We start from the raw sequence: 14,092 nt of genomic DNA on the forward strand, positions 1-14,092 counted from the left end.
GTTGCCCGATTTTGAGTGTGTTGTGGGAGACGTAAAAGGAGGGGGAGTTGGATTACACGGCAAATTTGTCACTGTTAACCCTTAAAAATAGAATGGGTTGGGGGGGGGGGGGTCTTAAATAGGTAGAATTGGGGGGCTGCTGATAATGACAGTTGGACCGCCGCCCAGAGCTTATCAGAGGCTAATGCCACCAGCTTAGCATCTGGAAACCCCTGTTCCTCCCAGAATCCTCTGCCTCATCTTGGGGTGGGGTGTGGGGGGTCGGGGGTTGGCTTTTTTGCAGCTCCCCTATGTGGTTCAAACGGATATGATATGTCCATAAAAAGACCATGTGTGAATTGGAACGTGATGACACATAGACATAAACATGGAGACCCGAATGGGGATGGTCACCAAATGATAAGATCGACTTCAGGTCACTGTTTGGAGCATTCTTTTATCAGCTCTTACATCCTCACCAATAACCTGACCGAGCCGCTCATCGTCGCAGAGTATTTCCGATGTCGTGGTTATGGGTTCAGCGACTATTTCCCTTTAATGCATATCCAACACAGTGAACGAGGGTGACATTCGGAGGTTTTTGCCAACCAGAGGACGGACAGAGGACCTTTTGATGGTTCATGGTTCTTGTTACCTGACGACGAGAAAATATTTTCAGTATCCCAAACAAACTGTTGCGAATGATACCCCCTAAAAGAAAGAAAGAAAGAAAGAAAGAAAGAAAGAAAGACTGAATTGAATCTGTGACGATGCTGGGAGCGGCGGCATGGCTGGGTTCATTCAAAAGACTTATTAGATCACTATTTTAGATAAGGATTTGGTGTCTAATGAGAGGGTATTACAGTGACTGGTTCCCACAGTGGAAGCCTCATGTCTTCCTCTAGATTTACACACAAACTGCAAAGGGCAATCGTATAACCCTGAAAACGTACCTAATACGTGTCCTACGGTTCGAGCCGCCCAGCCAGGGCGTCTTCCAGGCCTTCTGTTCGGCCATCTTGCCGATCTTCCAATGCATGTTTGATTTTGGTACTGAGCAATTACCCTCGGGGCTTGGCGATCCACGGCTTCCTGTCCTGAAACACCAGGCCCTGCGCTGAATACACAGGAAAAAAGCAAAAACATTTGCTTGTTTATCTCCGTGGATAACAACGTACAGTTCAATTAAACTAGGAACCAGCATTTCCTGCAAATGCTCATGGGAGATGACAAATCATAATGGGGATGAGCAACCCGGAGAGAGACACACACACACACACACACACACACACACACACACACACACACACACACATACACACATATACAGACACACACACACATACACACACACACAGACACACACAGCAGCCTAAACTCGTCGGACGCAGCCTAGTCCTTCAGCGTCTTTTAATGTGCATCTTTGTGAAGCAGCTGCTTTCCTCAGGCCTTTCATACGTTCCTAAGAATTAATGACTCGATGTGAACACATGACTCAGGACTCGAAGGCTTCAACAGCCGATAACACATGATGACGCTGTGCAATATGATGCGATATGTAAATTGACATGATCAACTGTGAAAAATCACACATGCCACAATGTGCAAATCCATTTTTAGTGAATCAGAATTGCTCCAATTGGACGTAGACGAACAAAGTAAAAATCGACTTGATATATATATATATATATATATATATATATATATAGAGTAATGCTTGGGGTGTCCTAGATAGTAAAAGGTTGTTTTGAGGAATACAAATGTATAATATAATAAACCAAAGAATAAGTGGAATTAATGACGTAAATTTAAAACTTCAAAATATACATTTCAGCAGTAATGAACAACAATATATAATTTGACAATCCAAAAATCTATTTCTTTCCAAAATGTCTCATCCCAAAATATCATCTCCTCTGTATCTGTGAAGTCCTTGATCTCTGACCTTTACAGCACTGATGCGGTTCCTCTGGTACAGACGCATTAGAAGCGCCCCCTAGTGTCTCAATGCCGAACTGTTTTAACATTAAAGGAGACCTATTATGCACAACTCAGCTTTTCAGTGCTTGTGCACATACATTTGCGTCTCTGATGGGTCTACGAACACACAAACTGTGCAATAAGACATCACAGTGAGTTTTAGTGAGCTGTCTGTTTTCGAAAACATGTCCTAAAAAGAGCCGTTCAGCTTTGTCTCAGTACTACGTAACATTGAGACACATTAGAATTAGAACCACCCTCCATCTGAGTAACTCCACCCACAGCTGGGGAGTGACCGGATCCCCTCGTAGTGAAGATAAGAGCTAATCATGGGAAGTGCTCTGTTGGCTGCAGAGACCAGCGCAAATCTTTGAAAAGAAAGATTAATTAATAACAGCCGTCCATCACAAAAATGCAGACGAGGGAAATGTAAGTATTTCCAATTTAATTCTGTTGTATTTCTTTCTGTGTGGGTGTTGACTGTACTGTAGGCTGCAGTGCACAATGCGCTCCGCTTTTCTCCAAACAAAACCGTAGATGTAATTGAATTTGTTTCAATTTGAATTGTATTTACCGATGTCTCCGTAATTGAATGAAACAAAAAAGCACCAAGCCCCGCCGTATCCCGTGCTTCTCCAAGCTCCGCGCTGCACCGGACACTGCGGTGAATGAGTGAAGATTCAGCAACTGGATTGTTTATTTCTTACCTCAAATTTGTCCAGAAACAGATTTTGGTGGACTGATAAGGTGAAAGCAGTGAAAGTTAAGGGAGTATATACAACGGAACCCGGAAGCCATGCTCAAATGCCATTGGCTCACAGAACGAGGGGCCTCGGGAGGGTGGATCCTCCCACTGAATTTCAGACAAGTGGATTGGAGGCATGTTTGAATGGTTAGAATGCATAATCTGTTGTTATTTTAAGAGAAAAGAAATTAAAAACATGTTTTGGGGACCTCGGAGACCTTTATAAGATTGGGAAAAGTAGCATAATAGGTCCCCTTTAAAAAAGGGGCATGTTTCCAGGGAAGCATGTGCTCTCTAGTCGTGTTGCTTCAGTGACCATGAGATAATATATACATTCTGCAGGAAGCGCTGATGTCAGAAGAATAAACCTTTTATTGTGATCTTAAAACATTTCATTTAATAAAATAATTTCTCAATATTGAGCACACAGGACATATAACCTGAGGTATGTAAAAACAAAAGTGGAATGGGCACATTAATTAGGAATTTACTCCATTTAGCCTTGGTTTGAACCTGCAGTGAATAGGTTATTTTAGTATCCTGATAATATGTCATTTTTTTCCAAACCTGTACAATCTGTGACACATGATAGATGAAAAATAATCTCAGCAAATAAGCAGCAAATATTCTGATATAAGAAATTCTATGGTTGACTATAATATTTTTGATGTACATAGTGAAGTGAGTTACTGGATCAACACTGCAATTGTATGATTTACAATATATCAAATTATTATAGAATTAATTAGTAACAACTCACATGTAAATAATATATTGATAAAAACTTAGCTGTGAGAATAATGGACATTGAGTTTATTGGGAATGACGTTTTAGAGCCTCACCACTTTCTCAGGTTCTAAAAATGCAGAACATTTCTCAGCTGGTATCAGGGATTCAGGGCTAATCCAGTAACCCAACGTGGACAAAAAGGCCCAGTGAACGGGACGTGTTCGACGCCTATTTGTTGTCGGGTTTCCCTGGACACAGTCACAGTCACCAAGCTTTAATTTGGACAGACGGCGTCTATTTGCACTCGACATCCCCCTTACTAACCCAGGTTACATATTGTCTCTTTTATTCGACAATCAAGATTAATAGTTAAAAGCAAGCGGAAATACCACGGGTCCACGGGTTCACTCTCTGTCTCTTCCTCAGTTTCAGATTTGGAATGTCCATGTTTCAGTCCCATGATGCTTATCATGAATCAGAGTCGTTAGGAGAGAAACCGTCATTGTCTTAACATTGGTTCTAACACTGGTTCTGACATTGGTTCCAATGGAGAAAGCGTAAAAGTATGGATCGATAAAGAGTAAAACTTGTCAATTACTCTTTACTCTTAATATTCTCATTGTTAACACATATATAATTTTGGTATCCTATATTTTCATATAGTTCCCAATATATCAAATGCGATATGTTCCTATATATATTTCACATATTTCTGTTAGAGAGAGAGAGAAAGAGAGAGAGAGAGAGGGAGAGAGAGAGAGAGAAAGAGAGAAAGAGAGAGGGAGAGAGAGAGGGAGAGAACATACATCAATTATTTTCAACTTATTATTATTTTTGGTTGGTTATTTTTTGGTTATTATTATTAGCATTATTTTGATCACATATCCTATATATTCCTATATCCCAGATATTGTTTTGTTAGAGAGAGAGAGAATGAGAGAGAAAGGCAGAGAACATACATATTTATTGTTATTTATTATGATTATTATTATTATTATTATTATTATTATTATTATTATTATTATTTGTTATTATTATTATAATTATTTTGGTTACATATCTCATATTTTCCTACATTTCCCTTATAATACATTTTCCCATATCAGGTTCTAGCGAGAAAGAAAATACATACATTATTTGGATTTTTGTTTTTTTGTTTTTTTCATAATTATTATTTTTTTATTAATATTTTGGTCACATATCCTAAACTATATCCTATATTTTCTTATGTCCCATATTCTCGTGTTTTCCTTTTTTGGTCAAACACAAGAAAACACATCCTTTATTTTTGCTTGATTATTTTTGGGTTGTTATTATTATTTTGGTAGCATATGCCATATTTTCCTACATTTTCTATATTTCCTATATACTATATCCTATAGTTCCCCCTATACCCCAACTCACATAGCAGGACTGATTGAACTTAGAGGAGTGACATACTCTCCTATAAGGGAGTGTTTTAGTGAGGAGTGGCTCCGAGGAGACTATAAAAGAGCTTGTGTTTGGCTGGAAGTTTGGCTGAACTGAATAACCCAAAACGACACAAGGCTGGCTTCATACACACCTAAGGACCAAACACTGCAAGAGGTAACTTCTAAATCCTTACTGTGTTGGTTAAACTATGAATGGGGGACAAATACGCCTTGAATATTGTTGTAAAGTATTTTAAATTAGTCTGGCTCTCAGTTTGGGAAATAATTTGCTGCTTCAAATGAAATATGGCTAATATCTAAAAAACAAAATGAATAAAAACAAGATAAATGTCTTCTAAAGGATATAAAACTGTTACTGATGATAATAATAAGAGTAATGTTTTTGATCGTCATGAGGATTGTGATGATTATGTGACTTATTATGGTGATTGATATTTTGATTATGAAAGTAACTAAAGTGACACTTTATGATTCACATGAAACAACAACACATAGTTTAATATCGAATAAGTAACAAATACTCTTCAAAGAACGTTTTGATCAATTCATCGTATCCGATCAACTGATCCCGACAATCAAACTCTTCCGTTATTTATGATTCTAATGGAGATTCTAATGGTGAAAACGCTGGTGATGTAATGATTTTAATATTGATAATGAGGATGTAGATGTCATGATTCTAATTTTGATGATGATGATGAAATTCATTCAGAACTCATAATTTTGACGATTATGATGGTGATTATAATCCTCATTTTAATGGTGATCATGATGATGTCATAATTCTGACAAAGATGGTGATGATTATCATGATAATTATGATGACATTATTAAGCTAATGATGATCCATAATGAGAAGTATGACAGATGATAGAAAATAACATTGTGTTAATAATAATGATAATTATTAATAATAATAATAATAATAACAATAATAGAAGAAATGAAGAGAACAATCTTTAATCGTCACACAGCACACCACACTACAACACATGCAAGCACACACACACACACATGGACATGCTTTGGATGGTGGCTGGTGAAATGAGGCCTCTGCATTTGACCCATCCTGGCTTGTCCTTCCTCCGGGGGCACAGCCAGGAGCAGTGGGCAGCATTCGTGGACGCGCCCGGGGACCTGGTGATGAGTGTCCATCGCTGGTCAGACGATGGTGTCTGCATGTTTTTGGTGGGGGTCCGTACTGACCTTAGGTGGAGCAAACCCCATGTGAGCACGGGGAGAACATGCAAACTCCACACAGAAAGGCTCCTATTTGGGAGATAACCCGCCGGAGCACGGTGCCAACAGCACCCCAGGCGGGAATCGAACCCAGGACCTTCTTGCTGTGAGGCAGCAGTACTGCTGCCTCACAACTACTACTACTACTACTACTACTAGTACTACTACTACTACTACTACTACTACTACTACTACTACTACTACTAATAATAATAATAATAATGATAATACTGTGACAATATTGAGAAGATAATATTGCACAAATGTTTTTTAAGAAAGACAAGAAAATCCCCAAAACAGCAAACAAGATATTTCTTAATAGAAACAATGGTTAACAAATGGTTTCAATAGATATAAAATGTTTTTTGATATTTCGTTTGAAAATAGGTTTGGTAATATCGTGTGACCACGTGGGTTTTACCACAGTTAGTTAATCATCATATTCTGTGTTGAAAGTTAAGGAATGACATGGAGTCTCCTGACACAAATCCTTAACAGTTGAACTTGTTATCACCAAAAGAAAAACCTGAGGTGAGGTGGAAGAATGGTCTCACTGTCACTGTCTCGTGCACTCGTATTATCCACAAACACTGTGGCATTTAGTCTCTGCGTGAGTCGACGCATTCTCCATTCTCTCACATTATTGAATGAGTGCATCCCATGATGCCGTTTTCCTTCTGTTACAAATGCATTATGCAACTATAAGCAATTATCCACTGGCATTTACTGCTGCTTTGTCATCCTCGTGAGCTTCAGAGTCCCAAACTACTTAGTTTCTTCAGCTTGTTTACAATATACTGCCTGTTGTTTAAGCTTTGGGTTAACCTATATTTCTACATGTTCTATTTTTACAGGTAGAATGGATGTAAGTACTTTTTCAAATCCTCCAAACTTTGCACCAGTCAAAATGCTCGAGGTCATCACAGTCATTTCCTTGGCATGTTCTTTGTCTGTATTATAAAAACATTTTGTTTTTGCTTATGTCACTGGGTGTTGTTTGCAACTGCAAGTTGGTCTCTTCTATCCTCTCCACCCTCTCTTTGCCCCGTATCTCCATCCTGGACCCCAACCTCTCCTCCTCTCCTCCCCCTTCCCCTCAGCACTCTGATGCTCTGTGTGGCGGCTGCCCGTCCTCTGGTTCTGCCCCACAGACCACAAGCCAGTGGGCCACCCAGCAGCCTGGGGCAGGTGTCCCTGTGTGGCCCGGACAGCCCATCCAGCCTCCACCGTGCTGGTCCGGTCAGCCAAACTCTCCTTGCTGGCCCGGGACCCAACCAGCTCCAGCCCCAGCACCCGCTCCGGCACCAGTTTCTGTCCCTAGCCAGGTTTCATACCCTGCCCCTGCCCAAGTTACATACCCCTCCCCTGCCCAAGTTACATACCCTGCCCCTGCCCCTGCCCAAGTTACATACCCTGCCCCTGCCCCTGCCCAAGTTACATACCCTGCCCCTGCCCAAGTTACATACCCTGCACCTGCCCAAATGACATACCCTGCTACTGCCCAAGGTTCATACCCTACCCAAGTCCCATTCCCTGGCCCTGCCCAAGCTCCACCCCCTGCCCCTGCCCCAGCTCCAGCTCCTGCACCCGCTCCAGCCCCAGCCCCAGTTCCGGCTCAACCCTGCCACCCGTGCTGGCCTGGTCCCCAGTACCAGCCATCCCAGCCCCAACCTGCCATGCCTCCAAACCTAGTCCCAACCCCTACTCCGGTACCAGTGCCTGCTCCAGTCCCTGCTCCTAACACCCAGCCAGGCGCACCAGGCTGGCCAACTACCCCGCCGTCGTGGACTTACAACCCAGGGCAGCCAGGATGGCCCGGACAGAACCCCTCGCTCATGCCTCCCCATTGGCCCCTGTCACCCACCTCAGGACCACTAGTGAGTCAAACGAAAGACAAGGCATTTGCAAAGACCATAATATACAATATTAGGCTGCTTGAAATTAGTAGTCGTAGATACATGGTCCAATGGCATCAATAGATCACTGGATCATGCGAACAGATGGGGTGACCAGATGTCCAGTTGAATTAGTGGGTTGGATATGTGGATGGATGGATCACAAAATTTGAGCAGCATGGATGTGTCAAGTCAGTAATCAATGGATAATTTGATGACTCGGGCATGAGCCCTCTCTTCTGATAGACCGGAGGATTCATTGCTTTCTTTGTCATTCTTCTGCCATTCAGAGCGTGCCCTTCAACCTGAATTTGTCCCGAGGCGTCTATGACAAGATGATGATGACCATCATGGGCCACGTCAAACCTAACGCGAAAATGTAAGCCGGCATTCGCACACAGGCCCCCGATGTTACCCAAAAGGCAAAAGAGGAGAATCAGATGTTCTTTGCTCTTTCTGCAGGTTTACCGTGAACTTCCTGCGAGGCAACGACATTGTCTTTCACATCAACCCTCGTTTCAGCGAAGGGGGCAAACAGGTGTTGGTCCGCAACCACAAGGCGGGAGAGCGCTGGGGCAAAGAGGAGAGAGACTTGAAGGGACCTTTCCCCTTTGCTCCCGGGAGCCCGTTCGAGGTCAGTTGGAGAGGGAAGATAGTTTTACAGTTAGTCAAGATAGTACACCGCTTTACTGACCCCAGGCAACTTTCCCGTGGTTAACGTCAGGCTAACGTTTGGCAGAAGGGCTGGAAAGGGTTGGAAAGTCGTTTGGGGAGGATGATCCTAGATAAGGGAGCTGTTGTACAGCAGGGAGGCTCCTGGAGGTCAGTGGAAACTCAAAGAGTTTGGGTCTTCCTACATGTTAATGTTGTTTTCACCAATATTAACATAAATAACCAGCATGTGCTAATAAACTTTTAAAGGCTTACTAATCTGGATAAGCTAATCATGTACAGTATGCTCAGTACCATGGCATTCTAGGTAGAACTTTAATACCAATTGAAATGTTTGGAGGCAGGTGCTGGCCTGAGGGCTTCTTAAGTTGATTTCTTTACTTTGGCAATTTGAACATCACCTCAAGAGTAGAACAGAATTTAAAGTATGTGTTTTGTTTTCAGTAATCATTTTATCCCCTTTATAAGGAGATCAACAGATGTGTTGATTTATAGACTATAATTTTTTATCAAGATTTGATGGTTAGGGGCCTGACTAAATATTAGTCATCCTAATGTAGGCCGAGAACTATTAAGGGGTTAGAAATGGGTGTCTTCATTAAACAAAAAAATCCTTAATTTCACTCAGGGCATTCTCAATGAATTTAGAATGAAGATCAAGGTAAACAATCTTTGGTACGCTGTTTGTGGAGAGTTTGCAGAGTCGCTCTTTCCTCTTGCAGATGAAGATCCTCTGCACATTTGAAGAGTTCAGAGTGGCGGTGAACAACATCCCTCTGTTTGAGTTCCGGCACCGCGTCAGAGAACTCAACCAGATCGACAGGATCAACATCCTGCACGACGTGGTGCTCACCTTCGTCAACCTGGAGACGCTTCCATAGAGTCGCACTTAAAGACGTCAACACTTAGGAGGATGCATAATTATCAGTACAAAAGCAGATGTATGAGCCAGATAATGTAATGAATAAGCATATACACAAACTGGAGGAATTTTTGGGGAATTTCTATATCACAATATTATTATAGATTGATAAAAACTGTAATAAGTTTACTAACACAATAACAGATGAGCTGAGTTCACTTGGAGACATATTGCAACACACAATGTTATTCTAACTATTTATAATGTACAAAATGTGATGCCTTGGATTTGCTTTTTAGGACATTTTATGGCATAAATCACATGTGATAATTCTGTACTATTGAGTTGTTATTAACAAATTTAAAAATAAATATAAATATATAGGATCCAGTGGAAATATCCATTTTAAGGGATCGTTTGAGCTACATAATAAAGGAAGATAGGAAAGAACAACAACTCCTAAAGATATCATCATTTACAATGCTTATTTTTCATCCATCAACAATGTTTCAAACAGGTTGAAACCAGATTGCACAGAAACCACTCAGGGAAATACAAAATCACTGGGAAACATTAAAATCAACGACGCACTACAAAAAAAAATACCTACAAGCATGGAAAAATACATTTAGATGAATTTAGAAAAATTTAGATTAGAAATTGTGTATAAGAAAGTATACTTTTAAAATACAGTGCAATCGTCATTGGTACAAGGAAAAAAACAACACATTTTAACATTTATTTGAGAAGATAAAGAAAGGAGAGTTAGGCAAGTTAAAAAATATGGCAATTTCTTGGCATCCATACTCGTGTTGGTCACCATTAATTTCTCAGATTGTCTCAGTATAAACACATCTCTTCAGTCTACACAGAGTATGGGTGGTAAGAGTTTTAAACCCTAAAAAAAGATACTTGTGCAAATAACAGAAGTGTTGTGAAGTGTGAAGTGTGAAGAAGTGTTCCAAATACAGTTAGTGCTAAAGTATGTGTGTGTGGAGGCCACTGACATACAGAATGTCCACACACATGCATGCATACTAGAGGTCTTCACAGGTCCCAAAATACACATCTGAACCTGATTGGACCGAAGAAATTTGTCCGGAAAGACCCGGATCAGAGTCGGGTTGGGGAATTTCCTGGACCCCAAATTAAATTTGCTTCTAAAATTTTTAGAAAATCTTTTTCTGGCCAGTCAATGTCGGATGAAATGGAAAAAGCTCAAAATAATAAAAAGATCTAGACATACAGCGAGAGGCGCGCACCAAACCTCCACTGCGTCTAATGCTGTTTCCCCTTGTATTCTGACTATTCTACCATCGTTTCACAGCAGCGGTCTCAAACCTCAGGCCCCGGGGCCACAACCTCGGCCCATGACACACTTTAATGTGGCCCACTACAGGGTCATAATATATTGATAAATCTTGACCCATAAATTATGTTTTTAAAATCATAATGCTTAATTAATCCACGCAATTTTAAAATGTAAAACAGAATGAATTGATCGATCACGAGAGATTTTTTTTTTCAAGCTACTTGTCTAACAGTATTATGTGTCTATTTCTAACAGTATTACGAGGCAATTCCCGAATGTGCTGGAGAAAAAACCCAAATCCCAAAAAAGTAAAAAAAAAAAAAACCTGGCTATTTTTCCCTTAAAGTTCAAAATTGCCCAACTTGAAGACCAACAAGACCTGAAATGTCTGAAACATTTCAGTTTGAGACCAATGTAAAAAAATCGGGTTTGTTTTAAAAGCACGATATGAATAAACTTCAACTTGAACTTCAATCCACTCGTTGGAGTCCAGTTGACTATTGACACAGACCCAGGACCCAAGGCGATGGAATGGTCCCTGACCAGAACCCAAATGGCCATAATTAAATATTGACTCAAACCTGTACAGCACCCGGGTCGGGCCTCGGGTAGTCGGGTTCAGGGTTGAAGACCTATGAAGACCTCTAACATGCATAAAATAAATATATCTGTGTTGCTGGATGTTTCTAAGTATGGCTGTCCAGTCTCTTCACCACAGATTTGAGCAGCAACTCAGAGTACTGCTCTAGGAGAGCCAGGGCCCGCTCTCCCTCCCCCCCCTTGGACCCCAGGGACCTGTCCCTGTCCCCGTCCCCAGCTGACCCTCCGTCAGCTTGGACGCTGGGACTGGGCAGAGAATCCAGCTCCACCCGCACCATGCTCAGGGCCTCGGACAGAACCTCCCTCATCTCCTGCTGGTCCTTGCTGGGGTCTGGACCACAGCTCAGAGCCTGAATGGAGGGGAAACGTGGGAGCAGGCACATTTTAGGAAGTCTTTTCTGCATCCATTTTATCGAAAATGTGATCAGGTCAAAGTACTAGAAATGGATCGAGAACCCAAGGATGTGAACCGTTGCTTCCCTTGAGCAGCATGAACTTCAACATGTCTCCTCCTAACTGTCGATCAGTCCAATCCCACACATCAGCTTGGAGACGTTTTGTCACATTGCTCCTGACAGAACTGCTTCAGCTCATTGTCGCTGGGGGCCTTTCTGGCGTGAACTTCCCACTGCAGGGCACCGCCTCAACCTTTCTATTGGCTGACTTTCTCTTGGACTTTGAACTGATCACATTTTAGGTCAGATCTATTCGGACCTAAAATGTGGCCCTGAGAACCTTCTAGCACCACTGGAGTCAGCAGCGTCCTCTTACTTTCCCTTTCTATTGCCCTTTGCCCAACTTCTCTTCAAGTCTTATAGTCTCTCACCCTCTCTCTATTCTACACAAAAACACACACTGACCATGGAGTAGAGCATCGCGGTTCTCCTCAGACTGTCCTGAAGTTCACAGACGGCCTGCCTGCAGGTTTCCATAGTGATGAAATTATCTACTGTAGAAGAAACAACATTTAAAAGAAAATACCCCATGACACTCCCACTGCACACAGTAAAAGGCAAACGAACACACACACACACACACACACACACGCGCGCACACACGAAATTTGAAGAAGTTTTGGAAAAATTTGGTTACAGGAATATGAAAGAAAATAGAGATGGAAAGTAAGCGGTTGTTAGTGTACTCAAGCATATTTTCATCTGTAATGGGACTTTATTAAGTACAACTAAAATGCTTGTACTTGAATTTTGCTTGACTTATTTTCCTTACAGAGTAGAATACATTTCGATATTTAAAATTCTAGTTACAAAGTAAATATTTTGACGTTGATCCATAGCTGTAACTTTTCAGAGATTCAAGATTTGAATTCCAGAGCCAATCAAAGAAAATCATTTGCTTACTTATATTGCTATGCTTATGTGCTGCAGTTTAGTTAGCGAGATCAAAGTCCTCATCAGGGTCATTTATTGTCTTTTTTTTTGGTCCAAAATGCACCAACACAACAATGAAAAAAAATGTTTCACAGGATTAGAGTGTGAAACACACATATACACAATTTACTGAGCAAATAAAAAATATTGCGTGTGCCCCCCGCCCCAATACTCAAGTACCCATCAGTAAGTACTGGACTACTATTTTAGAAAACTGGACAGACTACCTAAATAAACCCAAATGCAACCTGAGTTGCATTTGGGTTTATTTGGCATTTGAGTTGCACTGAGTAAAACCTTTTTTTTGGAAACAAAAAAAAAAAAGAAACTCAAAAACTCAAGGTTTGCACAGCGGCCTCACCTCTGTGGCAGCAGAACGGACAGAAGGCGGGAGGGGAGAGAGAAGCTGGGGGTGGAGTGGAGGGACAGACAGACGGAAAGGTGGAGCGACGGGCGGGCGGAGGGGTGGCGGCGGAGAGGACGATGGAGGGGTGGAGCTGGGTCACACCTGGGTGTTGGGGGTTTGGGGTGCGGAAGGCAGAGGCCTGGACCAGGACCAGGGGGCGCTCTCTGGCCCCGGCCTCCTGGATCGGGTCTTTGACACTGCGACGGAAAAAGGGACGAAATGTGCGTTATTAAAGTTTCTGTGATAACACTTTGATAACAACATGTTAAAAACAAATGATTGCATTGCATTTATGATTATTATTGCATTAGTGGTTATTTTGCGATAATGACTGGCTGGCTGCACATTATCCTGCTTATTCCACAGCTTCTTAAAAATAAACAAATGGATATTCATTTGAAATTATTGTATAACTAGTGTATCTAGTTTAAGAGCTTCCACTAAGAGAAATTGTGTATGAATGGGATGTGTATGAATGTGTATGAGGTTTTGAGATTGATATCCATCGACATTCAAGTCTTCCATTGTAATTTCTATGGAGCGTCACAAGACGCGTATCGGTAACCACAACAATATTATACCCTCATACTACTCCTACTACTAAAAAATATAATACCAACGACAATAAGACGGAAGATGGAAGACGACAAGAAGGGGAAGAAGGATATATCGTGCTGCTGTTTTTACCTTTCAGAAACTGAATCTCTTTTTTGCTGAATCAGCAGCGTTGATGACGAAGCAGGCTCCACACTCAGAGACGATCGTTTTTTCAGGACTGTGGGTAAAGAAAAGCACATTAGGCAATGTACACAGTATCACACAGTACAGTATTTCAAAGTGCAGCTTTGACTA

At 41.4% G+C, this 14,092-nt stretch overlaps 2 protein-coding genes across 2 annotated transcripts in view; one reads left to right on the forward strand and one right to left on the reverse strand.

Moving 5' to 3' along the window:
- The window catches only part of LOC307227341 (uncharacterized protein), a gene marked incomplete at both ends in the record, with an annotated part of 25,686 nt that extends 16,133 nt beyond the window's left edge, over nt 1-9,553 (forward strand). Inside the window, 5 exons of the mRNA XM_079996620.1 lie at nt 7,116-7,443; nt 7,678-7,982; nt 8,291-8,379; nt 8,463-8,634; nt 9,395-9,553. Coding sequence (XP_079852746.1) covers nt 7,116-7,443; nt 7,678-7,982; nt 8,291-8,379; nt 8,463-8,634; nt 9,395-9,553 — 1,053 coding nt within the window. The remainder of the gene's footprint in view (nt 1-7,115; nt 7,444-7,677; nt 7,983-8,290; nt 8,380-8,462; nt 8,635-9,394) is intronic.
- A 1,979-nt stretch (nt 9,554-11,532) lies between these two features.
- The window catches only part of LOC307227342 (mitogen-activated protein kinase-binding protein 1-like), a gene marked incomplete at both ends in the record, with an annotated part of 31,581 nt that continues 29,021 nt past the window's right edge, over nt 11,533-14,092 (reverse strand). Inside the window, 3 exons of the mRNA XM_079996621.1 lie at nt 11,533-11,796; nt 13,266-13,437; nt 13,928-14,015. Coding sequence (XP_079852747.1) covers nt 11,533-11,796; nt 13,266-13,437; nt 13,928-14,015 — 524 coding nt within the window. The remainder of the gene's footprint in view (nt 11,797-13,265; nt 13,438-13,927; nt 14,016-14,092) is intronic.

Source organism: Zeus faber (genome assembly GCF_960531495.2).
Source record: "Zeus faber genome assembly, chromosome: 2".
Lineage (NCBI taxonomy): Eukaryota > Metazoa > Chordata > Actinopteri > Zeiformes > Zeidae > Zeus > Zeus faber.